This window comes from Phallusia mammillata, chromosome 7 (genome assembly GCF_965637545.1).
Source record: "Phallusia mammillata chromosome 7, kaPhaMamm4.hap1.1, whole genome shotgun sequence".
NCBI lineage: Eukaryota > Metazoa > Chordata > Ascidiacea > Phlebobranchia > Ascidiidae > Phallusia > Phallusia mammillata.
Genome location: NC_137258.1, coordinates 11,770,988 through 11,798,233, shown reverse-complemented (window position 1 = coordinate 11,798,233; position 27,246 = coordinate 11,770,988). Strand labels below are relative to the sequence as shown.

The 27,246-nt window shown below is 38.1% G+C and overlaps 2 protein-coding genes across 6 annotated transcripts in view; one reads left to right on the top strand and one right to left on the bottom strand.

The window, feature by feature from the left end:
• The window catches only part of LOC145237060 (soluble guanylate cyclase 88E-like), a 6,051-nt gene extending 1,765 nt beyond the window's left edge, over window positions 1–4,286 (top strand). The window contains exons 8-18 of the mRNA XM_080099779.1: window positions 101–206; window positions 403–538; window positions 752–892; window positions 1,006–1,107; window positions 1,199–1,400; window positions 2,465–2,574; window positions 2,876–3,002; window positions 3,078–3,117; window positions 3,274–3,308; window positions 3,475–3,635; window positions 3,848–4,286. Coding sequence (XP_079955905.1) covers window positions 101–206; window positions 403–538; window positions 752–892; window positions 1,006–1,107; window positions 1,199–1,400; window positions 2,465–2,574; window positions 2,876–3,002; window positions 3,078–3,117; window positions 3,274–3,308; window positions 3,475–3,620 — 1,145 coding nt within the window. The 3' untranslated portion in view covers window positions 3,621–3,635; window positions 3,848–4,286. The remainder of the gene's footprint in view (window positions 1–100; window positions 207–402; window positions 539–751; window positions 893–1,005; window positions 1,108–1,198; window positions 1,401–2,464; window positions 2,575–2,875; window positions 3,003–3,077; window positions 3,118–3,273; window positions 3,309–3,474; window positions 3,636–3,847) is intronic.
• LOC145237058 (protein phosphatase 1 regulatory subunit 12B-like) lies at window positions 4,150–27,073 on the bottom strand. 5 transcript variants are annotated; one of them, XM_080099773.1, is made up of 24 exons: window positions 26,721–27,072; window positions 25,623–25,753; window positions 22,817–22,935; window positions 22,200–22,371; window positions 21,741–21,885; window positions 21,514–21,591; window positions 21,349–21,410; window positions 20,636–21,113; window positions 20,437–20,530; window positions 20,098–20,240; window positions 19,715–19,803; window positions 19,513–19,596; window positions 19,264–19,350; window positions 18,559–18,630; window positions 18,079–18,209; window positions 17,861–18,009; window positions 17,463–17,682; window positions 17,201–17,352; window positions 15,234–15,254; window positions 13,672–13,734; window positions 8,875–9,048; window positions 7,828–8,022; window positions 6,468–7,543; window positions 5,196–5,362 (listed from the first exon to the last, which is right to left on the bottom strand). In XM_080099773.1, exons 1-23 carry the CDS (start codon window positions 26,967–26,969, stop codon window positions 6,659–6,661), a joined length of 3,993 nt encoding a protein of 1,330 aa, XP_079955899.1. In that variant the 5' UTR covers window positions 26,970–27,072; the 3' UTR covers window positions 5,196–5,362; window positions 6,468–6,658. The 5 variants fall into 5 exon arrangements, with proteins under 5 accessions (XP_079955901.1, XP_079955903.1, XP_079955899.1 ...); XM_080099774.1 differs by having other exon boundaries at window positions 20,437–20,527; XM_080099775.1 differs by lacking the exon at window positions 15,234–15,254 and having other exon boundaries at window positions 4,150–5,362; window positions 26,721–27,073.
• Between the last annotated feature and the right edge of the window lie 173 nt (window positions 27,074–27,246).

The following is a 27,246-nucleotide window of genomic DNA, read 5'->3' as shown; positions in this document are numbered from 1 at the left end:
TTGTATTAAAAAACTATAAAAAGAGTTTAATTGAACACAAAAGTTTTAAAAATAGTGCTCTTCGGTTAGTTTTGTTTTACTGAACAAGTGTATGTTTCAGCTTCACGATTTCGAGATCAAATGACGGCGACACACTTTATTAAACTCCGAGGAAGAATGCTTCATGTGGAACAAGGGGATTACGTTCTTTTTATCGCCACACTCATGTAAGCAACTCTTGCTTGGAAGGACAAATGCTTTGTGGTAAAAGTATCTAAAATATCAGTGGTTAAAAAAGATTGCTTAAGGCCCAATTGTCCCTGGTTTCGCTGAAAGACTTTTAAAATGGTGAACACCAACCTGAGTGGCTCTTGTCAAAGTTTGATTTCATTTGCAATAAGATTAAAAGCTTTTATATGAAAGGATTGACGATCTAAACAACATGTATGACATGGGGATATTTGTCAACGACCTGCCTTTGCACGATCTTAGTAGAGATATGGTTCTTCACGGTCCACAAGATACCACGGAATACAAATTGGCACTTAACCTTGAGCAGGTATAACACAAAACGAGGATTGCTACAACAATTGACAAATCACATGTCTCTGTATCTTTAGCAATCAAGATAAATAACGTCGGAAAATTATTTTTGCTGAAAATTATTTTGCTTATAAAGCACAAAATATTCTTTTGAAACACAAAATATTATTGTGAAAAAACAAAAATGCATTAACACGGCCAACTAAAATTATTTTATTTGCTTGTTCAGGGCAAGGCTGCAAGGTTGGAAGAGATGGTTGAAAATTTAAGCTTTGAGCAGCGAAAAAGTGACGATCTGCTTTACTGCATGATACCAAAAGAAATTGCAAATGCTTTGCGCCAGGGATACTCGGAAGAAAAGCTATGTCGTGTAGGGAAAGTAACATTTATGATTTTTTACTTTTCTTATATATTTTTTTAAATTGTGATAATGATTTGGAAGGCAAGTCTAATAAATTGGTCATCATAACAACTTCTACGCAGGTTTACGATGACGTCACGATCCTGTTTAGTGACGTTGTAAACTTTGACAACATTTGCCAGCACATCGCACCCCATGAAGTCATGATCATATTGAACATGATGGTAGGTTGAATGATTCGTTGGTTGTTGTTTATATTAATATAAATTGCAAACTCGCTGTGATGGAAATATCTGAACAAGCTATTACATGCAGGTGAATGTCTTTGACTTGCTGTGTGACCAGTTCTGTACGTACAAAGTGGAAACTGTTGCTGACGGCTTTATGTGTGTTTCGGGTGCTCCTAACTACAACAAACGCCATGCACACAATATGGCTGATATGGCAATAGAGATGTTGCGAGGCATAAAAACAGTGCGCGATCCAAACACCAGGGAACCAATACAAATCAGGATTGGTAAGATTATAATTCACCAATTCTAGTCCCAATAAGTAATATTACACCACTCCTGTCACTACGCAATTTTGTATTTTTAAGTAATCTAAAACAAAATGGAAAACACTGCAACATTACACGACAGGCGTTTGCTTAAATCAGTGGTAGATCTACTAACACAAGAACTCATACTAGAAACGGTTTGCTAAGTACCGATATATGGCGAAAACAACGCGCAGTTATTTAAATTAACAGTGAGACTGGAATAGGGTTGGGGAATAAGTTTAAGAAACTAAAGTTTTAAGTTGATTTAATCTGTCCAGTGCAGCGGTTCCCAAACTGGCGTCAGTTTGTGCCACTAAATAAGTTTAAATCAAAGTAGAATTGAGAATCGACTGTCTCCATTGCTAAACAATGGCCTTTATTAAATGACAACTATCAAAAATGCAATTGTTCGCGCACAATTGTAATGTTTTTGTCCTGTTTGTGATGTCACATGCTGTCTTTGGATGATTGTTATGCGCAATTTTGCATAACTAGCTAAAATCATGCAATCAACTTTCGTTTTTATGTAATACACATTTAGGTTTAAGGAGCCCTCGAAAAAATGGCAAAGGGACCGTTTTGAAAAAAATATGAAAAAGTTTGGGAACCACTGGTCTAGTGTGAGTTCTTGTGTTAGTAGCTCTACCAAAATCAGCAGCTTACTTCAGCATCACGATTGGTACGCCATCGCCCCCAGTGTGTGCGAAAATTTCACTATAAAGTATGTCACTTAATTGCTTTAATGTTAACGTTGTTAATTTTTCACTTGAGCAGACACATAAACAACACATCAGCTCATTAAGTTCTAATTCCTTATATTTTTGGTTAGGATTCTGTCGTGAGATTCAGAAACGCTGCTTTAATTAAAAGTAGCTATAGTTTTAATGTATTGAGCATGCTCTGTGTTGTATACGTTCAGTATGAAAAACATTGAGCAAACGTAGGCCTAATGAACATTAGAAACATGCCTGTAAAGGTGTTTCGGAAGTTTTTTCAAAAAAACTTTTTATTATTTGTCTTTAAAAATAACATTTGCACAGGTTTGCATTGCGGAGGAGTTGTAGCTGGATTGGTCGGTCACAAAATACCTCAATACTGTTTGTTTGGTGACACAGTGAACATTGCCTCGAAAATGGAAGCAACTGGTTCGGTACGTTTTATGCCTAATACCCTGTACACAAACCTACCAGTAACAAATAAATAGATAAAGGGGGAATATTTCGAGCTCTCTTGTAGCATTCCTGAAGTATTCGCAAATACTGCACAAACAGTGCCAAGTGCAAAGTTATTTTTTTTAAACTAGTGTAATTCGTTACGAGTTATGAACCAATTGTTTGACAAGCTTTACTTTGTTGTGGGGTACAGTATTAATTGTTAACACCGCGAACGACATGTCGTCCTAATGTATTCTTTAGGTAGAACTAATCGGTTATCAATCCGTTCCTTTTTAGGGCCAACGTATTCAAATCAGTCAAACGTGTCGAGATAAACTAATCACGTCGGACCAATACAGTATTGAAGACAAAGGAGTGGTCGACATCAAGGGAAATGATAGAATAATGACCTACTGGCTAAATGGTACGTAAACTTGGATGGCAAAACGCATCTGTTTTTGTAAAGAAATCTGTAAAACCTTCTGCCGTGTGTTTTCAGGTAAAAATGGCGATGCATGTACTGATTCAAATCTTACAATGTAAGTATCTTTTTATTAGAAGGTCAGGTTTTGTGTGCGCCTATGTTAAGGATAAGCGCATCAAACACTTTTTACCCGTTTGTTTGTTTTTGCGTTGTTCTGTCACTACTATCTCTATGGATACAGAAATGTAACTAAATTGTAAATCCTTTGCAGCTTATCCAGCAACAAACGTGAGGTATCGCAATCAGGTAAGACTAATCAAAAAATACACTAGCAATGATATTACGGTTAAATGCGGCGCTAAAATTATAAATACCGAATTCAAACTAAATGTTTTTTCCAACTGTAAACGCAAAAGTACTACAATTATATGATCGATTTGTACTTGTCTTCTCAACCAAACCTGTCTTGCAGATAACGAGCTAGATGAAAACACCGTGCAAGTTGTTGATGATGAGGACGAGATAATAGTGGAAGAAGAGGTTGTAAGTGAACACGAGGTCGAAATTACATCCGATGAGTCTTCGTGTGAAGATAAGCGAGAGGAGCGTGATGCCTAATGGCAGACAGACGGGGTTTGTTTAAAACTACGTTTATAATCCAATGCTTTAATTTAGTATTAGCTATAATTTATTTGTTGGCACTGTATTTGTCTTTTGAAATATACCTCCATGTTGCGTGGGAATTATTGTGAAAAACTCTTTACGTTAAGTTAGGTTCCCTCGTTTCAGTGTAATAAAATTTAACTCCATACTTTAGCGATTTTGACCTTTTATTTTATTTGCAGAATTGAAATGATGGAAGAATTCTTCTAAAATTATTTCTCTGTGTTTTAGTGTCATGCTGTTTTGTCGTTGTGCTGTTGTAGTATTACAGAAACAATAAGTGTCTTTGTAGACACACTAAATTTTGTAAGTTAATAGAAGTAGGATTTAAGATTTAAGTTCAACCCGCCGCACACTCTTTGTACAAAAACATTGTGGTTTAACTTTTCATGACTTGGTTCGGTCATAGAAGATGCTGCAAAACAATTGCTGTAAACTCTCATCTCTCTGTTGTTCATAAAAACAATATTAGACACTCCAAACGTAACTTCGTATCGATTTAAGTGTTCAGTTTGATCATTCAGCGTCAAATAAAAAACGAACGTTTAAAAAACCAAGGTATCAAGATAGAAAAGGAGGGAAGGGGCCGAAGTAAAAATACAATTCCGCATGCGTCAAAAATAAATCGGTTTAAATTCACTTTCAAACTAATATTTTTAACTTTTTTATTAAATTTAGTTCTAATCAATGATGGTGTCCTCCTTAAATCGTTCTCTTGTGGTGTGTGTGTGTGTAGGCACTTGAGGCAAGCAGCGACTCAAATTAGAACGTCGCCGACATCGGAAGGGTATGGGCGAAAACAAAAAAATCAAAAGTATACAACGAACGAAACTAACACACCGAAACTTCAAAACGCATGTTGTGTCGTCTAAAATCTTAGCCGATATGGCCCGAAATCAAACTACATCTACAACGTCAATAACAATCAGTTTAACGCCCCACATGCGCTGCCAAGGACGGAAAATCGTTAACGTGACTGTAATCAGGACAGCCATTGATTCCAACCAACGGTATCTTATTTCGCAGCACCAATGTCGTGTAATTATATACGCGTCTATATAGGGAAATACACTCTCTTGTAACAATATAACAATAAATGATTTAAACGTGCACATTCGGTATAGCCGTCATCGCTCCTGCACAAGTAACGCGTACGTGTGGGCTACAAAAATACTGCTATGGGCACCAAGGAGGCCAACCCCTTGAATTTATAATCTACTTTTGTTGTTCAGTATAAAGTGTGCAAAATCGCGTGAAAATGAAAATGTTGGATTTTATATTTAAGAACGGTTACTCCTGTCAAAAAACATCGAGCCGAGGTGATATAATGTGAAATTCCAAACTCTTTTAAACAAAAGTGGGTGGAAAAGCACCTTCTGATAGCAGGATTTCACACCTCAAAGGGAAGATTCGATAAAAACGCTTAATCAAGATTTTAGGGGCAAGAGTGTACACAGAGATACTCCTTCATTCTCAAACATTCCAACAAAGGTTTACTCCAACATTCGCTCCAGTCCCAAATACTGCTGGTAGTATTAAGGAAGGCTACATCTGTACTTGTGAATCGATGACGTGGTAATGACGTTGATTATATCGATTTTTGACCGCCATCATTTGGACAATTTGCTTATAACGCGGATGAGTGCGCCGTTTTCGTCCTTCAGGCGCTGATTGTCGGATTTAAGATCGGTGAGCACCTGAAATAAAAGCAACAGTGTGTTATGTGAAAAACAGGTTAAACTAGACCAAAGTATAAGTTAACCTGCACGAAATGAGTTGAGTATTAACATAAATTTGATTTGTTAAGCTGTATCACAACAGCCTAAACTTTTTTTAAAATAATATTACCTCGGTTAATTCCTAATACAGTAAGCCTATTTTCTAGTTAGAAAACATAAACACGACGACTGCAAATCCATGCGTCAGGGTGCGTGAGCAGAGAAAGAACTGAATGAAAGCAAATGAACACGCACCCAGAACGCCAAATCACAAAGCGTGGTGCCACACTAAAAATAAACGACATACCGGGAGACGGTATATAGTATCATCACCATGCAGGTTTCGTATCAACAGCTTGATTCAGTTTTCGGGGGCACATGCAAAACCAAGGAAGGCACTAATTAAGCAAGACCAAACAGCCAAATTATAGAATAAACGGGAGTTGTGTACAGAAGGTCTCAAAATAGTGGAAACTCGTGGTCTACAAAGGTTTCTAACTGAAGACATGCCAAAGGCTGTATTCTTAATTTTATAACTGAGGACTATATTGATTAACAGACGCGTTGGTAAATCCGTTAGCAGTGGTTAAACTTGCGGCAGCCCGATTAACTTTTAACAGATCAACAAAGTTACCAGTCAGGTTGATTTAACCATCCGGCCACTGGCAGTGTTAGAGGGACACAGATTTCGTCAGGACTCATATACAAAGCATGCCACATGATTACAAAGGGTATGTCCAATCAATCAATGCAAGCTCTTTCGCGTCCTTTCGCTTGTGTTAAAGCAAAGGCAACACCCAATGTTGTGTCAACACAGCCTCTTGCGCATCAGGCCACCATTTGTCTGCGTTTTATAGCGGGAGGGACAAGCATACGCCCTCCGCTATCAAACAAATAAAGGTGCCGGGCACAAGTTTCAGTGTTAGACTTGTATTTTGTGAGGGGCCTTTGGTTAACTTAAAGCAAAAGGGCTCGAAATTTGTGGACAAACAAACAAAACCAAACGTCACAAAATGAAATGAAAGATCGAATTTCGCGAAGAATTGTTTCTCGCTGACAAGCCATTCGCATTTCTCCTGTTCACCTTAACTGGTAATGGGCGGTTGCCTGGTGGCGGCTGGCGAGAGGACTGCAAGGCAAGTTAAGTGTTGAGACGTTCACGCAGGAAAGGAATAATTCCCTCGTCGACGGAAACAAAAACCGAACTTTTTGAGAAATACTCTTGAAGCAAAGATTCGCCGCAAAAGTGCCAGCCGGCCACAGGGCCATTGTAGTTTAATTCTTCAGGCGGTAAGTGTTCATTAGCTCGCCAACACGCTTGGAGTTTGCGGACGAAGGAAAGCTGACGGGCGAGCGGGAACGCTTTACGGGGTCGTAAGCACGAGAACGGTAACTACTCGCTGATGTCGGTGTTTCGCGTCGGTCCGAGTAGCGAGAAGAAACTGTTGAAGTCGTGTCGCTCCCCAGTTTCGTTCGGCTAAGACTACTAGGAGGTATTGAGTTGATGTAGCGACTGCGGGATGAAGGTACTGGGATCGTATGGTAACCGCTCGCAAGTGAAGGGGATGATGATGAACTGGGAAACTTGCCAGTGGACGATGACGTCAGTAACCCGGCGTTGCGCTTTTCCCGTAGACTACCGCCTGATTTGTAGTGAGGACGGTCAGATGAGTAGTCGCTTGAATCAGTCCGACCGTATTTGCTGAAATAATCAGATTTGTAACCAACGCGGTCGCGAGAACTCGAGTAGTCGCTCTTAGGTGTGTATCGCGACGTAGTAGAAGAGGAGTACTTTTCGGAGAAGGAGGAGCGACGTTCTGTGTCCTCTGACACGCTGGATGTGCTCGAGGAGTTGGATGTAGTCTTTTCAACCTTCTTCTTTTCCTTTGCACTCGAGGATGCAATTGTAACATCCGCTGGTTCGTCTTCAGAAGCGTCAGATTCGTCATCAATTGTAACCAGCGGTTTACTGTCTGTCGCATCCGTGAAAGCAGTTGGCGAGGCCGTACGCCCCGAAAAAGCCTCCACCAATGATGAAGGTTTACATGATCTCTGCTTTTCATCCGGATAACCTAATTTGTTCACCAAACGGGTGAGTGCCTGGTTTTCTTGTTTCAACTCAAGGTTCTTGGCCTGCAAGACGTTCCGTTCGTCGTTGTTCTGATGGATTAACGAGTTTAGAAGTTAGGAAGGCGGACAAGCATTAATGCAACGTATGAAAATTCCGCAAAAGTGAGTTTTCACGAAGAGTACTTTAAACCTGGAGCACAGATTAAATGATGGAAGGTCTTTTTTGTAGACCAAAAGTCGTATTTAAGAATAAGGACTGGGCCAATAGTATAACGCACACTTTCTTATTTTACAAATATTAATTAAATTTCGTCAATTGAAGGTCACGCATCCCTAAAACGCCCCTGGGACAAGCGTAAACATTTGGTTCTCACCATCAGCTCCTTCTCCATGTCAGCCAGCTTTCTTTCGAGGACTTTACGTTCCCGCTTCTCAGTGTCAGCAGCTTTCCGTCTCGCTGCAACATCCTCAGCTCGCTCAAGCCGACTCTCCAACTCCGCTATCTTTCTGCGGGCTTCGGCCAACTCCGAACGTAGTGACTCGTTCTCGGTGCATTGTTCGTCATACAACTATGAGGATACGAATGGTTTAAAAAACAACTTGCGAAAACAACACTATGTTTAAGACAGCGGTTCCCAAACTGGGGTCCGCGGTCCTTTAGGGGTCCGTGAGGCAATTTTGAGGGGACCGCGAGGCGATTGAAGTAATTCTATAATCTTGTTTGGCGTCAGTTTGTGCCACTAAATAAGTTTAAATCAAAGTAGAATTGAGAATCGACTGTCTCCATTGCTAAACAATGGCCTTTATTGAATGACAACTATAATAAATGCAATTGTTCGCGCACAATCGTAATGTTTTTGTCCTGTTTGTGATGTCTCATTCTGTCTTTGGATGATTATTATGCGCAATTTTGCACAACTGGCTAAAATCCTGCAATCGACTTTTGTTTTTATGAAATACGCATTTAGGTTTAAGGACCGCGAGCCCTCGAAATAATGGCAAGGGGACCGTTTAAAAAAAATATTAAAAAGTTTGGGAACCACTGGTTTAAGATGTTAATTCCTTTGTATTTTTGCACTTATCTTTACATCTTGATAGTTTCAATATTATTTTTTGTGGAAAGAGGCAAAAGCTAGTTTTAAAGAAATTAAAGAAGAATTAGTGTAATGTGTAATTGGACTAAGAATAAGGGGTTTTGCTAATAATTTGGTAAAGAGGTAAAAAAATGACTACTTGTTTGAATGCCGATTATCTATTCTAACTAGCATTGCCGAAGTATTTTCAAACGGCCACCCGCAAGCGGTGAACGATTGCGGAATTTTTCGTGCAAAGCAATAAACTTTAAACTCCGGGCAAAATCAACAACCGAACCGCACGTTGAAAGCGAAAAGCAAATTTTCGTCCGGGAGACACAACACGACCTTTTTGTAGTTTTTCTCGTTGGCGTGACGATCCTCGCTAGCGTTGCTGACTGACGAGGCGAGGCGGGAGGGAAGGTCAGAATCACTTCCACGTAATCCACTCCGATGTCGGTTGTGTCGATCGGGAAGTGACGAGGTTTCGTATCGAGCAGCTGTGGGTCGCAACCGTTCCGCCTGGAACAAATAGGCATGGTAAATAACACTACCTTTTAGACGCTTCATGTTGTTCGGAGGTAATGTTGTTTTAGAGGTAAATGATAAAGTAACGTTGCAGCAAAACGAAGTAAAGGGCGCAAAGATACGCAAAAACATTTGTCTAATAAAACAGGTAATTTAAAGGACATGAAGTACATGTAAAGGGTCCCCAAACAAATCTAATGCAATTACTTCGAGGAAAAGTATTTTTTGTGAAAGAAGTATTTAACACAATGAACATTTTACCAGATTACACTGACGTATTGATTTTCTGATACCCAACGTTTTACAATTAGCAAACAAATCAATATTTGCATTTGAACCGTGATCATCGCCTTCACATGACCACAGTTTAAGCTTCAACAACAACAGGATTGAAGCACATTGACACAAACCCGAACATTAAAACGACACCAGTGTACCTGTTGTTTTAGGACAAGGTATCGAGGGAACGACTAAAGACAATGAATCAGGCGCTATGTCATTGTTACTGTTGTGGAAGGTAGGCTCGGCAAATCAACAATTTGCAATGGTTTGTACATGTAACTACTCAGATCAAAACCAGCAAAATTGAACCACTGGGCTAATATTACACAATAGCGAACAGGTGCTCAATGCTGTGCACTTGACTACTACTTGACTTGGACCGTAAAGTAACGCACAAACGCCTTGAGTGCGCCTGATTTAAACCGGCTCCTAAATAACAAACTGTTGCGGTAGACGCGTTATAGGAATGCAAAACAGGTCGACCACCACCTGCAACTATGGTACGTTTTGCTTTTACAAAATTGGCAATGAGATTAGGAACAAACCCTATTTAGAAACCTAATGCTGGGATTAACGTAAATATGTAAGTGGTGTGCGAACATTTGGCAGCATGGTGTTAAATCAGCAGCAGGTGACGGATAAATTGCCTTACTAGAGACGGCCTCGAGGGCGAGGGAACTCTCCGCGGGCTTGAATCACCGTCATCAGTGCGGGCGCTCAACAGGCGTCTTGTCGAATACTTGGAAGTCATTGCGCCATTCCTGGTGACAACTGGCCCAATTCAATTTAAACGTTTATGCACACGGTGTTTCCTTATTCAAAATCATTCTCTATTCTATCTGACAACGCTGTTTAAAAAGCAAAAACGAATTTTAAACATAAAAACTCTTGAAGATGGACAGCAACGAAAAACTGCTCAAATTAATCTAACATTACACGATTCTTTCAAGTATTTTAGTTCTCAATACCTAAAACTGTTCTATTTCTAGTACTGTTTTTCAGTCCAACCATTTTCTGCAGAGTTTTTGACCTAACTTTATGCTCGTAACTAGGAAAATAAATGTCAGTCACGCAACCTTAGACAATTTGGGTAAGGGCTTCTGTCTGAATTGTGCCAACAACCTGTACAAAGCATAACCTGCGGGAAGTCGCCTGAATAAATCATGAGCTTTCTGCGAGATAAAAAACAGCACGAATTCAAGGAATATCTGACGTAGACGTGAAACCTAGTACTTATTCTACACTTATAAAGTTATACTGATATGCATATTTTGCTATCTACGTGGAAAATGTCAATGTTATTAATTATGTATTGTTATGTCTTTTGGCGTAAAATTAAAACATGCAGTAACGCATATTCTAACGTATAAGTGCTTCTAGCGTATAAGTAGAAATAGCTCTTTTAGTTTAGTAATAAAAATAATGACAAAGCTTCTGTATTATAGTCAGTCCCTGAAACTTGTTTTGAAAAGAGATATCTATTTCATCACCAGTACCTTATTCAAATAGACTCTATATAAGTTATTTCGAAGAAAAGCACTAGTGGTTCGTAATTATTATTATTCAAAAACATATAGTTGATGCATTTAATGGCAGAAAAGATCATTTGCAAAATACTAATCGCCACATTGTTCCGTAAACAAAAAAAACTAATTTTTCCAAATAGGTGCAAACACTTTCTGATTTTATTTTCCAGTGTAACTACAAACACAACACTACCTTTCGTCTTTTGCTGTTGCTCTTCGCTAAATCTGTAATTACATCTAATCGATTACCTCCATAATTCAACTGGCGTTCAATGGGAGCAAAGAGGCAATTGCAACGCCAAAACGATTTCAAGCACTCGTTTGGGAACTTGTAGCACCAGACTTTTCTCAAGCCCTCTCAAATGTCACAGACATGCGAACCAACTAAACAAGGGTTGTACGTTGGTGTCGAACCTAATTATACACGCGCCGTTGGCATGCATGACCGATAAAGACCTTGCTCATCCCATGAACACTCATGAATGGCAGGTTGCGTTTTAATCACAATCTTGGTGCCAATTTTTACCGCAAATCTGCCGGAGGCGACGATGATCGGTTTTATAGTAACTATACCCGCGACCGCTTGCAGAGCAAACCATCAACTGAAACCAGTCTCTTATGATGGAAACTCGCTTGCCGTCAATCCTTTACCCTACAGGAGTCTAAGGCTGAACACAAAGACTAAAAAACTATTTCTTGTGTATCTGAAGTGAAAAAATGCCACTCGACTGCCTTGTAACACCACAGGAATGAAAAACTCGCCGAGGGCATAACTAAGTACCCTAACTGAGACGGACGAAGCCTTTTCGTCGTTTAAGTGCATATGACTGTGGTAAAGTGGGCATACCTATTTGTCGACCAAGCATGCACTACGTGCTCATGTTAACCCTCGATCTTATCTGTCACTTTCTACTCTTGTGCCTAGCTTGATTTCCCCCTCGGCCCCAACGACCTTTGCCTCAACTTTGTTCGACCTTAATACATTGTTAACGAATCGTAAAGGTTTAAATTTATATTTTAACCATCCTCACTATTTCTATCCAGTTGTCAATTTTAAGTTTGTGTTTTGTTGCAAAGTCAGGGTACAATAGAAACAGTATTGTCAAATTTTCGGAACATCTTACAGTAAATCCACCAGCAACATTGTAAAGTCAACAAACGCGCAAAGGAAGTGAAAAATCTGTCAACCTTATTTTTTATTACAGTACAAACAAAGTGTTCAATACATGGAGCCCGTTGCTTTCAAAGGCAACTAACAAGGTTAACAGGTCTGTACTTAAAACGTGTCAATGAACAAAGTTAACAAAATCGGCTAAAACAACAACTTAACAGAACGACAATGCTACAAGCAAAGCCATTCTTGCGACAAGTACCTCAAGCACACGCAGAAGTGAAGCAAGCTGTGCGACCAAACATGGGCATGTCGCCCGCCATCGCTAGCAAGCTTTACAGGTTGCCTGCAAGCTGTTTAGACTGTAGATAATGCATCAAAACCACCCCCTTTTTTTTAAAAAAGCGGTCAAACACCACACTTGCGCATTTGTTTACAGAACAAAACTTCATCACAAACATCTACGAGCTAATTTTACAAAATCATCAATTTGACCCTGTACACAACCCGACAAAATCTACCTACTTTAGTTCAAAACAATTCTCTTATTTACAACAATACGTGTCTATACGCAAATCAAATGCCTATTGAATATCACAACACAACATTACAGATCTGTTCACAAAAGGGTAAGAACTTATAAGCACCATTGCTATACTACATCTCTTACTACCTAAGCCCTGAGCCAATAAACCCAATACCTAAGCAGCCCCAAATAGCAACAACAGCCAAGCAATACCGTAATAGCGCATAGTTGATGTCTAAAGTCGGAAGCCGCTGCACGACGCAGGCGAGCGACGTTCGACGTCACATTGCTTTCGATTATTTACAGCACATGACGCTATCCGCTTAGCTAAGAGCTCCTACAAGCTTATACACAAATAAACCGCTATTAATCAGATGCAAGCTTGGGATTTGCAACGAAATTAAAGCGTTGAAACAATCAGCTAGGAAAATCTATAACAAGCTTTTTAAACGCTTTAACGAAACCATGACTTTTTCAAAAACATTTTGATGGAACATTTTGCAAAAAAAAAAGTAAAAGTATTGACCATGACGACAAGATGGTACGAAAGCTAACCACTGTTATAAACACAAAACGCACTTATATGCTCTAGTCTGCACATAGTAAGTTTCAAAGTAACATGAAACACTTTGATTCCGAAACTAGGAGTGAAAAACACTCGATCAAGTTCAAGGCGTCTATTTATATCTGACACTGGAGCCAAGGCTGGTTACAACGACCGACCGCAAGAAGCACTGTTGGCATTTTAGGCGTAGCTTGGCAGCCACTGTTCGTTGGTATTAAAGAAAGTGAACAACGGGGAATAGGAAGTATTGGCTTGGGAGACACAATGAAAAGTTCCCAAGAAAAGGTCAGAGCCACAAAACAATTTGCAAATCGTTGCAAATGTATTGCCCAGCCTGAAATGGTATTTACACATTTGCTTATGATCAACGCGAAAGATAAAGTTATTACTGTATAACATAGACAAAGCAAAAGAATAATTGAATGTTCCAAAAACATAAGGATAGTGTTGCTGTATAGTAAATTATTATGGAAAAAACTTCAAACAAAACTGTAAAACTAATCAAATCTATAAAAGTAGAAAAAAACTAGAAATGTTTTACAACAAAACAACATGCAGCAAACATTAATTTCAATACAAGTTACTAATCAAAATTCAAAAGGAATACCTTTGAAACATCAACCGAATCAATGTCATTTTTTATTATTTCATCACCCTCATCACTCTGATTCTGTAAAAAAGATTAATGTAAAGTTTGCCAACACAAAAATTAGTTCAAAGTAAAAGCTAATGTTTTATCAAATGAGAAAACACAAATTATTTATTTAGAAACTAAAATCTAAGAAACAAAAGCAATAAAAAACAAAACATCACAACAGTCACAAATTAGTTATTGTACGAAAATAGTAAACAAAGAGCAACACATTTTGTTTTTTACACTTATGAAACTGAAAGGGCTTCATTGTGGGGAAATGAACTACATTATCAAATGGTATGTTTGCTGAACAACCCTAAACAAACATGGTCACAATATGTCAATACGAGCCAATGAGAAATAGAGAGAGAAATGAAGTAGATAATTTCCTGGGTGCTACGCCACAAGTGAGATGAACATTAACAAACCACAACACACATGATGGCACTGGAGTGCTGTCAGCCACTGATGAGAACTAATGGCAGCATAAATGCTAATCCCTACACACCCCTCACGCACACACTATCGGCACAGAGCCTTTCTATTTACAGTCAAGGCTTCCTTCCTGTGTCTCAAGACACGAGTCTGTACTGGGCAGATTGCCCGGTTCTACTACTTAAGCTATCATTAAAGACAAATAACTTCCCCTAGCAAACATTAGTTTTGCCAACAAAACTTGTTTTCTTACAGTGTATTTGGTAAAGAAAATGCCTTATTAAAAAGTGACATTGACAAGAGTGGGATTTTAGTGCAATAGCATTGTAACTGACCTTGACTGATATCTGAGTGCTGAAGTCCAGTCTTCGCTTGACCTTTTCAAGGCTTGCTTGGGGACTGCACTTTTGCACTGATCCTGATCTGATTATTTTATTATTATCACCAGAGCTGAAAAACTCATCATTAATGGAAATCAAACTATTTGCAGCTGTGTGAGTCTGTTCTTTATTTTGTGTTGACAGTTTTGCGTCTGCAGACTCTTTGCACAAATAACTGCAATAGTTCTTGGTAAAAACTTCACTTTTGTTTAATTTTGGTGAATCACAATTACCTTCTTCTGAGCTATAATAATTTTTCTGGTTCCCTGGAATGTCAATCAACTGTATGATGTTCTTCTTTACAACAGTTGGCTTACTAATCATAGGAGACATGTTGCAACAACTATGTCTTCTAATTGGCATAAAAGCTGACACATTAAATGGAGATAAATTGATGCCAGATTCCAATTCTTCACATGTGCTTGGTTCTGAATCAAGTATAAGACTATCATGTAATGGACTACTTAAGCTTGCTTTTGTGCCAAAATGCTGCCTTTGAAACTCAATGGGATGGAGATCATGCTGGATAGACCTTCTTTTAAAAAGTGCAGATTTTCTTAATTTTGATTTCTTTAGCACTGCACCACTTGGACTCGACTGACCGAGTACAAAATTTCTCACGTTCTTGGTGACTGTGCCAAGTTTACGCAGCCATGCTAAGTCAGTGGCTGCACATTCTTCACCACCACTGCCAAAAGATGAGCTCTGTTCACTTCTTACCATGTTTACTGCATGCTGACCCTGCAAAACAACAAACACTACATGAACTGCATGCAATGGCAGGTGACAAAATGTTGCTTGGAAAGGGCATTTCAGTTTGTGCTTTGAGAAGTGAAAATTTAAAACCCTATTTTTTGACATAGTTAACCAACCCAACAACATGTGGTTATTTGGCCAGGTGATTGTTTTCCTAATCGAACCTAAATACAGTTTCGTAAAACCGGTAAAATTCTAATGTCACACCACAAACTAAACCCACAAACTTGAAATGTACAAGCAAGTTGTTATTCATGTTAGTGAGTTGCAAAACGATCCAGTGCACAATTATACATTCACATGCACAAAAACAGTTGATATGTGATGAAAGGTTAAATGCCAGTGGCACACACCTAGGAACATTACAATGTAAATGTATGCTGGTTAGACTTTGTGGTATCATAAAAGTCACAGTTGTAACACTCCACTCCTAAAGAACATATGAACAACAAACATTATCTCTCCGGCATGCAACACAACAAAAGGCAGCAAATGGTTTGCTAAAAACACACAAAGCACTTTTACAGCTGCTATAATATGTTGTTGTAACATTAAATTAGGTTCACATCACCAATGCACTTGGTAAGGACACACATAATAAGTGTAGCAGCAAAACATTAAGGCACAAATGGTTTTTCACAGGTACATGTACATGCATTGCAACAAAAATATATTTACCAAAGCCTTTTAATAGGTGATTGAATACAATAGCAAAAAGGAAATTACTTTTATATATGTTTAACAATGCACACACTACTTTAAAGCTGTTGTCTTTAATTACGCTGCGCATATTTACAAAAAAAGATTTTGGCATTTTTTTTATTTGCTATCTACTTGTAGCTGGATAAGGCGGTACCAGCATGTGAATGGAAAATTCTACTTGGTCAATAACATCACCACCACTACCACCAAACACAAGAGTGTTGACATTAATCTGACCAACATTTCCACAGGGAACAAAATGCAATGAAACAGCTGAGGAAACATGCACAGCCACAAAGCCTACTCATTGCATTACTATTGGGCCTGGATGTTTTATCACTGTCATCTACAATCTCTTCTACACTTTCAACTGGTTTTGTAGCTTTTTTAAGAAGTCTAGTCTTTTCATCAGGAGATTGTTTTATGGGTGAGCTAGAAGTTGGGTTTTGTTCAGGGTTTTGTTGACGTCTGTGCCTCACTTCAGACACTTCAGTTTCAGTGGAATCATCCACATTTTTTTCTTTAATGACTGCAACATCAGGGACAGGATTTAGTACATCTTCACAAACCCCAGCATCTGGTTTTGAAGAACTATCAGGTTTTTCACCTGATTGAACACTTATTTCACTTTGTGGTTTCACTGCAAACATGTCTATAAAGCTTGGTGGGTTTATGGTTTTGGCACAATCACTTGTTTCCTTTGGCATTTCCACAATAATATTATCAGGATTGTTTTTACAATCACCAGTTGCCAAGTCATCTTTGTTATCAACAAGTTTCTCAACATTTGCTTTTACAGTAGTGTTTTTGCAACTAGGTTCTTTCAAATCTTCAGATGCTTCCTTCTCCTGTATTTCCTCTACCGAGTGACGTTTAAGTTTTTGTGTGAGACGAGCAACAAGCGCTTTGTGTTTTTCTTCATCATCCACACTAACTTCATTAGACCCCTTGCGTCCAACGCTGATTGTCCCCGGAGCAGAGCTTGCATTTACTTTTAATTTATTTTTACCACGGCTAGAGATACGTGGGCTTCCATGTGGCTTTACAGGGTAAGCTCTTGCAGCATTGTCATCATCTGAGTCTGATGCCTTGGCTTGGCTCTTCTTCATTGCTTCAATGCGACTTGCAATTTTTCTGTATGTGTCAGCCTCTCCACCTATTCTTCTACCTTTACCTGTGGAACCTAGAGCCCTATCTGTACTATCAGCTTCTTGAATCTTGTCACTTACATCAGCATTGGCGTCCGGTGGTAAGTCTGGCAGACCGGTCGATCTTCTGTCTTTCCGCTGCCGCCTTCTCAGTTGTGCAGCAGATTTCTTGGCAGACGGAGATTGACCTGCTGGTGTTGCTTCATTCTTTCCATCACCGTCATCATCAACATCTAAAAATGAAGTCATTCCACATGTAAAAATGCAGGCTTTAGCAACCAAGATATTCCTGTTTATGTAATATTCATCACTTGCCAGGACAAAGTACATTTAAAATCAATACCTAACAAGGGATTGTTGGCCTTTTCTGTATCATCGTTTAAGGTAATACTAGGCACAGATGAACCACTGTTCACTACAACGGTCCTGGGTGAAACTTTTACTCGTTCACTTGATGGGACATAGCTGGAGGGCAGGGTCACTGGCTTTGGGTGCGAACCGGTGGATGATGCTGATGTGTGGCTTGCAGAATGGCGCCAATTTAAATTCAAAGGCACAGAATCCTGAAACAACAGTTGAGGTAGATAAAGACAAAAACACAATACAACATGGATCATAAACATAACAATGAAGGCAATATAACTGGAATCACAAGGCAAGGCTGTTTCGAAGCAGGAGTTTGTTTTGAGAATAACTTTAAAACTTAAAAAAAAACTTCTCAAAAAACATATTTTTACTCACATTATGAGGTATTTTGGTAATTTCGGAAGAGTTAGCACTATCAGTTGTGTCACTTTGTTTTGTAGTTGTTGAAGTAGCACCAGCAGTGCCTGATGATTCTCTCTCCTGCTTCATGTTCTCAATTTGCCTCTTTGCTTCTTCATATACATCTGAAATACAAGTCATTTTAATTTATATGTTTCAACAAAAACCCTGATACAGAAATTGAGACTATTTACCAAGTGTAACTCCTTGGGTGGATCTTCGAGACTGCCTTTCCCTTCTTGATCGAGCTTTTCTTTGTGCTTCTGCCTCCTCATCTCGAACTGGCTGAAGATGTGATCTTCTTCTGTCAGGCTTTGTCTGGTCCCTGTAGCAAGAAGGTCAAACAGTGTAAAATGTGCTTTTAAACATTTTACAAGTACAACAGTATAAAACAAAATACTTCACAACAAAAACTGTTTAACAGACAACTAAAAAAAACAACTAAAAAGAGTTTTGGGTTCAGAGGTTTTCTCAGTGAACCCTTATTGTGTAAAGTAACACAAAACATGGTTTATAAAAAGAACTAATTTTATATAATAAGGTCTAGGCTCTCCAAACTCATACAAGGGGTGTGGTACTACAAAAGAATTGAAACCACTAGGTGAAAAGAGTATTTCAAATGATGGTGAATTCTACACATTAAACAAACATCACACAACAAACAGAAGACTAACCCTGCGCTTGTAGAGTTTGTGTCTGTGGACTGAGTGCTGGCAGAAGTTGCATTGCCATCATTTTCATCAGCACTGTTAGCACAAAAAACAACGATTAACAATTATTATTAATAAGGTTAGCTTCAGACATTGTATTTTCATGCAGGTGTTTTTATTCTACTTCTAAAATGCCCTATTGGTTGACAAAAAACTGACAAGAGAAAAAACAGACAGTTTTCAGAAAAAGTTTTAAAACACATTGTTATACAGCTCCCGATGGGTTGTTAGTTGACAAGCACACCAAAAAGCACCACCACAACCACCATATAAAAGATGTCTTCAATTGTTTCATTTTGTGGGAGCAAAATCACACACATATGATATTAACCTGTTTGGTGAAAAAACCAAGCTATTACAGATGCAAGCTTCTAGACAAGTTAAAGAAAATATGTGCTATGTTTTACCATCAGTACTAAATCCAACTACATAAAAACTTTACAATATATGCCACAAAAAAAACTCCTGTTTAGTGCCAATATTTGTTTTCACATAAGGTTGCAAACACATTCCATGCACTAATCTTAATGCTAAAGTGGTGTATCTTTCTTCAAACGTTCCGTTCGACTATATATGTCATAAACATCAAACAAACATTAGAAAACACCATAGAACTCTACATTGCATCAAAGCATTCAGAAAAGGGCAATCCAGATTCTCTACTGGTACCTTGTTTTTACACCACGGTTAAGTATAAGCGAAGGCTCAGCAATGTCAGTGCTAGTAGTTCGGCCCACCGCTTTTTTGTATGAGATGCTACACAGTTAAGATGAAAACACCATATATATGAATTATTATTGTTATGTACATGTGAATAGGTTCTGCTTTGGCGTTAAAGAGCATTGGAGGTTGGAAAAGTTCACATAGACTTTATCTTTGGCAAAAGATTGTAAAATTACAATGACAAAATGTTTGTACCTTCTTTTAAATGTTGGGGCAGATACAGAAGATGTTTGAGCAGAATCTGTTCCATACTTTCTGTAGGAACTTGACCGTTGGTATCTAGAAGTTTAAAAAATCTATTCAATCAAGTGGCACAGTAGTGTTCAATAATTGTTAAATTTTAAAATTAAATTTAAAAACATAAATTTGAAACAATTTGTATATTTTTCCACCTTACCCTGAGCTTTCTTGTTCAGAGTCCTTGCGACTTTTGTTTGTAGTCCTTGCATCAAGAATTGGTGCCACTCTTGCTGTCTGGATGTCAGTCTGGTAAGATGCAAATTAAATGTACTTAGCATATAAGAGGATGTTCATGTATTTTCCACAAACAGCCACTCAATAAAAACCTTACAAATGTAACTCTGGTCAATATTCCTGCTAAACATATGACACATTAAATGACAATGAAAGTGCAGAGAAATCGACAGGAAATATAGTGAGCAACATGCCAAATTCACTGGAACAGCAAAAACAGTCAGCCAAATTAGGCTATCACACATAATTGAAGCTGTAGCTGTATTGCTTTGAAAGCTTTTATAGTTAACATTTTATACACGAAACCTTTTTATGTGAAAAATCCTCAGTAGACTTTGATACAAGGCCTGTTGGGATTTTGTCCGTATCCAGTTGGCTTCGTGATGAACTGCTTGAAGTGCGCTGGACCACTTTCTTCTTTTCATCAAAACTGCTGGTTTTTCGAAGGCCTACAAGTACAAATGAGTTGCAATTTTCAGGAAGAAGTACCCAAAGTATAAAATAGTCTTAAACGAAACTAAGTTTTATGGAGGTAGAACCAGTCTAATAATGTTTCAAATTATTGGAAAGCAATATCAGTAAGCATAGACAACATCAGCATATCTTACAGACAAAAATATGACCCAAAATTTAAATACAACTTACCAGATCTCCATGTATCTGGTGCACCTTCTTTGATGTCTGGGTTTCTTTCAGTTGGGGTACCTGGGGTGACACCAGGCCCATTCCTTGATCTCTGCTAATATTAGGGTTTAATTGGGGCTAGTTAAGAATTGCTTGAAAACCGATTGGTACAAATGGATTGTTATTTAACCTACATTATTTCAAACATTTGCTAACTTACTGAAGCTTGAATAGGTTGGGTAGTTGCAACAGGCCGGTTGTTTGATATGCTGTTGGCACTCATCACAGATGGACGCACTTCTTTTTGTGTGGTGGATGAGGGAAAGTGTAAAGAAGCAGGCCTGGTAGACCTTCGTATACCAACACTTGACACATTACCACCAGATGCACTTTGAACCAGTTTTGTGGTATTTTCATTGTTCTCTCGGCTTCGCAGATTGACTGTATCTGATGAGCCAGCACGTGATAGTCCGAGGGGAGGTCGGCCATGATCGACATTATTTTCAACTTTTTTAGGCTTTTCCGCAGGCAGTTGGTTTGTTTTTGAGGAAGCAACTTCACTAGATGATGTGGAGTCTTCAGCATCATCATCAGAGGAAGAACTTAGTTCATCTCTGTGTTTTGAGTTGGATTGTGACTTCAGTGAGTTTTCTCGATTTTTAGATTTGTCATTAAGTTCTGAAGCATTCTCAAAAGCCCTAAACACAAAATACAACTTAGCAACAAAAGTCATGCATGCTTGTCAAATCTGGTTTTTACCACACTAAAAATGAAATTGCTTTCTTAAAATATATCTCACATTTCTTGAGATTATTGTTACAAAAAACAAATGTTTTTTTTCTTTAAATGAAAGACACTTTACAAAAATTGTACCAAACAAAAAGCAATAATTAAATTCCAGCTCAGTTATTGCATAACACAAAAATAACTTACTTGTTTACACCTTTAGTGGGAGACGGCGGATTTTCAATAAGTGAATCACTTATTTGGGATTTCTGTAAAGCAAAACCAAAATTACAAGTAGTCCAGATTTCAATATTTAAACTAAATAAGCCTAGCATTTACGGTTTCATGTAAGCTTATGTTTAGCATACATACCCTTTCACCCTGTTGCTTTTTGAGATCACGTAAATACTCCAACATTTCTTCATCAGCAACATCTGATGGTGTTTGACCCTAAAAAATTACATCAAAAAATAAAAATACATAAAATTTTATAAAATGTGATTATATCTAACTGTTCGATAAGCTCAAATTACATGCATTTTAAAGCAGCTTTATAAAGGTAGTTATGTATATTGAGATAAATCAATAAGCAGAATTACCAATTTACTCCTAATGTTGAAGTTGCCAGAGCGGTCAGAAAGAAGTTTTGCAGCCTCCTGCTGAGACCAATGTGATGCTGCATGCAAGGGAGTCCAGCCATCATTATCTTGGACATTTGGACTTACACCAGCTTGTAGAAGTATTCTAAAACACAAATTAGGTTGTTTTTTTATTCAGGGCATTTAAAACAATGCTTTTGATGCAATTTTAACAATCTACACAATGTCTGTATTTTACCAATAACCATTACCATTTATTATGATGATACTTACCCTCTAACAGCATTTAATACAAAACTTACACAAATTGTGATCATAAAAAATCAGAATAATTTTGTCACAGGGAAACCTTAAAGACCGTTTTCAAACATAACCACATAGAACCACATGGGCTCTCTATTTTAAAAGTAATAGCCAGATATATTGTTTGAGTTGCACAAATGCATTTGCAATTTATACCTTATGGCATCTATGTAGCCTTTAGCAGCTGCAACATGTAGAGCAGTAGCCCCAGACTTTGGATGTCTTGGTAATATTGGCTTTTCTCCGCTTAAACATGCATTGCGGTATTGTGTGGCATCATTCACCATTACTTCACGTTCTTGATTGCGAGCAGCTTCAATATCCAAACCTGGGAAACAAGTTTTAAGTAGTTAGATAGGCTGTTGGCTAGTAGCAGGTCTCAAGTGTACTTGGACAGGATAAACAGCCGCTTTAAATTAAATGTCCTATTTTACCAACAGCTATGCACGTACAGCTAACAGTAATGGCATCCCTCACTAAAGACCATACATAATAATAAATAAATGTCATGTGACAATGTTAGCTAATGGATTTGATGTCCAAGTGGCAGTCAATTAGTAAACAAGTAGCTTACATATTTGTGTATCAGCCTTTTGAAAAAATATATTACGACAGGAAAGTTGTCTCTTAAAACTCTAAAAGTGAGTCTTTAATTCTTTTCAGTTAAACTTTAACCTAGTTTATTGTAGCAAAAATTCAGCCCATAGTAACATACAACATATATTAGTCTCCTACATTGAAATACAGTTTTATAAAGTTGACTAAAGCAGCACCTTGGTTATCAACCTCTTGTTGCAAGAACTCTGCCATATCATCTTCTTCTGCAATATCAAGGGGAACTTCTCCCTCTGAGTTGACTGCAGCAACATTAGCTCCATTGGTAACCAGATATCTGAAAAGTGTACGATATACTTTTAACAACACTCTATCACATGTGCAGTAGAATTTGAAAAACACAATACAGGTGGCAAAATAGGAGGACATTCAGAACAATGCACCACATGCTATGCAACATATTAATTTTACAATGCAAATAACATAGATGTTTTCCAGTTACTTTCAATATAGTTTTGCGGCATATGATATGAAAAGTTCATGTAACTGTAATATATATAAAGATATACATAAACATGTAGTAAATTGCAAGGTTCCATGATGCAATGTGCAACTTTTTTCCAACACAGCTGTATGCCCATATTTGGTCATGACAACTGTGTGACAGTATCCAACAGAATAAAACCATTTTGACAAATTTAACCACACAAACATTTTCTTTGAAACAGAAATTAAACAAATAGTTTGAGGGCCATTGTATCTTAACACAAACAAGTTTGTATAAGTAGATGTATTTATCTTAGACCTTGATGTCCTAACTATAAATGTTCAAAAAAAATCTTCCAAACATGGTACCAATAAGAATTGTTTAATTTAGTTTAAAAGCGATGGGTAAGTAATATAAATGCAGCTTTGATCTGTTACAGATTTAAACCACAAGACAAAGGTCAAGTTGTGACATCTTAAGAGCCACCAGCCAAGCAAAAGTGTGCACAGCAAGACGCGAATTTAGCTGGACGCATCAACCGTGTCGTTTAAGTGCTCGGCTGGGCGCTTAGTTTCAACCTCGGGTAGAGCAACATTCTAGCGCGAAAATTGCATCGCGACGACGCATGCAGCACATACGTGCCCGTGGCAATTTACACGGTCGCCTCGGCTGGACAGCGAGTGTGAGATATATGAATGGCGTGCGGTGGGAGACGGGGCGGAAACGACCTAATAGCAGGGCACCTTGGTATTTATCAGAGTGTCGGAGTTCTTAACAGGCATACTGAACTGTGGGACGAAAACTGGCAACTACCAGTTGCTTGTAATTAAACTCACGCTACATGCCTTGCCATATAACACAGCCTGTGGTAATAATTAGACGCGGGACAAAATCATTACCATGCTTCCGAGTTTGGTGTCCTTAGCCCACAAACACAAAGCATGGTCGACTGACGATGTAACGAACAAACCTGGGGAGGTATTGTCTTCAGCGAGTAGGGAGTTCGTTCTGACTGACAACGGCAAAGTTTACAGCGGCAAATAAATGGAGCCGGTTTAAGCAGCTCTTGAAATATTTTCAACTTCGATGGCCGCTCGCAGCAGCGACAGCAAACAACAACTGCCACACGATTAAGTGTGAACAATCGCCATCACAGAAGCTGAGAGGGCGAGTGACGTTGGTTGGACGGGCGATAAGATGGCCAGTGATCAGATCCAAGCAATCTCTTCAGGCGGTCACGCGTGATGACAGATCAATGGCGACGCAGTGAGCCTTCACAACAGGCCCCAGCTTACTACTGCTGTCACATATATTAGCTAATCGACAGCGCACGAACGCACCGCTGTTTGACATTCCCCTGCACGACTGTGTGCCGAAATAGCAGCGTGTTAAACACAGCATTCCTGGAGGGGGTGAAAGTCGGCCTACTCTATGTACGCAACGGACAGGACACTTGCCTTTGAGATAACATCTCTCAACAAACCGTCAATATTTTACTTACATTTTAGTTGCGGGGCTGGTATTATCGTTAACTCAAGACAAATAATACACATGTTGTGCACTATGGTGGAGGAAAGGGGAAGTCAAACACATGGTTGTGGAAGAAAATCGTTTTCACAAAATTTGACAGACAGCCAGACAAATTAATTACACACAATACAAAGCTTTATGGTCCCTAACTGCAAGCTAACTGTTGCCATGTCTGTACCAGGGTTGTGCAGCTGATGGGATAGAATGCCACTTACATCATGGTTATTTACAGTGCACTGTCAGCCTTCACTTCACTCTTTGCAGTTTATCTTTGACTTAACTGATTATAAGGGGGTGTGCTTAAATGCTCTGGCACTTCATAAATCTCAAGTATCATATAGTTGCATCGCAATGACAGAATTAAGTCATGTCAATATAATTAAAAAAAGACATGCTGAAAAAAAATCGAAATTTAGTGCTGGATTAAAACACTACAATGGATTTAGAAAGCATTCATGTTAGTGAATTAGACACATTCCAAAATTTTCTTTATATTGGTTCAAACATTTGTATGTGTGCATATTTTAAAAACAACCACATCATAAACATAAATGTCGATACTTGCACACGCTTACAAGCTTTGTCAATATTTGTATAGACTAGGTTGTATCCTGCACACTGTGCCAAAATAAACTGGGCTTAGGAGACATGTTTTAACACAATTTTAACAACCACACTATTTGCAGTTTTTGCAGACTTATACCATTTAATGAAAATTAAATAAATTATAACTAAATGTACAATGCAGTTGAAACACAATTCATCAGGATAGTTTTTTCTCAATACTGCATTTCACTAAGTTTGTTTTTCCAAAGATAAATAGCTCAACTCAGGAAAAACAAACACTTTTCACCCAAAGGTAGCAAGGTCAAATTTGTTTCGTTCTGAAGGATATTCAAACCATTAAAAATTGAACTATGCTTGTATAAAGACTACGCACAAATAAGATTTCTATTTACCAGTACAGGAGGAGTAGGTGGGTTGGAATAAATTTGAAAAGTCCATACCTGGCAATATCCATGTATCCACATGATGCTGCAGCATGTAATGGTGTCCAGCCTTCATTATCTTCCTGGTCGATATTAATGTCATGTTGCACTAAATATTCTACCACATCAAGGTTGCCATCAATACAAGCCTGCAAGCATGACATGGGTTTTATTCCAGTGTGTAAAATACTAAAACACAGACAAGGAAATACATCAATTTATGATACAAATGCTATATTTCAAAGCTATCATTGGACTTGATGTGTCAATCGTGATTACTTAACAGAATGCTATTGTTTGAAGTTTCATTTGGCAATTGTACACTGACATAAAATCTCAGCAGAATGTAAAGTTTTTAGGGCAAGCCCACTATAAAAATGTCCTTATCAAGCTCTACAAAAAACCAAATTTATAAACTTAAACCAAAAAGTGACAACCTAAAAAGTAATGAAACACTATTCTACATAAGGTGCACAAAACTTTTTTAGTGTTGATTTAAAACATCTGAAACAAGTTTTGATGACAACAAGTGTATCTGTATAACTGTATAATACTTTACATGAAAAGATAGATACATATATTAAATATCTGCTGGTTTCTAATTTTTGTATGATAACAAACAAATACACACTTTGGGTTTCTCTTCATTTACCCCTCCAAAAAAACAAGCATTTCGACAAATAGAACATACTATACTGATACATTTGGCAGTGAAGATGTAAACAAATCGAAACAAACAAAAAACAGAACAGTACAGCTAAACTGCTTCTAGGGATTTGTTTCGAAATAATATGTAGGAACTAGGAAACATCCCTATTTAAACATTTTTTTCAAATGGCAAGCGACTTTGAATTAAACAGATAGATACAGTTTCATCATGTGAGCACAGTTAAATATGCAAAGATTTGCAAAATATCACTAAAAATTTTATGTTATGGTTCAAACAACAAGAGTTCCATGTTAAAATTGTGTAAATTAAAACAGTTTGATAAGGGAACACAGGTAAAAGGTAAATGCAAAAATCACATACTTTAGGATGGTGTGGAAATGGTTTACAACTTTACACTCAAAAGCACTATGTTGCCACATAAAACTGCAGAACTCGACAAAACTAACCTGATGCAAAGCTGTTAGTCCATCAACGTTGGCAAAGTTTATATCTGCTCCTTTGTTAAGTAGAATTCCGACTTCTTTCAAATCGCCACTAGAACAGGCTGCCAAAAATACTGCACCATCGTCAAACTTTACTCTTGGATTCCAATTGGTTATCACAGCAGATTCACTGTCTGTAGCTGAATTTTCCCAACGTTTTAATTGTTCCTGTCGCTTTTCTTTTGCAGTTAAGGGACGTCCGCTGCCATCCATCGCGTTAGTGAAAACTACAAAACAGCGATCTGTACAGCAGCTGAACAACCCGAAGTCACCAAATTGCGCCCACACCCTTGGTCTGATATGGAAGGAAATTTCTACCGCTCTCCACTGGCCAATTACTTTCCGAGATAATTTATTTTCCGCTGGTGGAAAAAATAAAATCGGGAAATAAAAACCAACAATTACAAAAAGCGTCTAACAATGGTTGTAAAAATACGATTTTGTAAAATTTTTACAACTAAATCATATTTTACAAAGGGGTAGCAAACTT

Excerpts from the sequence above, each read along its gene's own strand:
- LOC145237058 (XM_080099773.1), bottom strand. The coding sequence starts at position 26,969 with ATGGATGGCAGCGGACGTCCCTTAACTGCAAAAGAAAAGCGACAGGAA. Across the intron at positions 21,886-22,199 it reads GGCTACATAGATGCCATAAG|AATACTTCTACAAGCTGGTG; the intron begins GTATAAATTGCA and ends TTTGTGTTTTAG. Across the intron at positions 18,010-18,078 it reads CACCCAAGGAGTTACACTTG|ATGTATATGAAGAAGCAAAG; the intron begins GTAAATAGTCTC and ends CTTGTATTTCAG.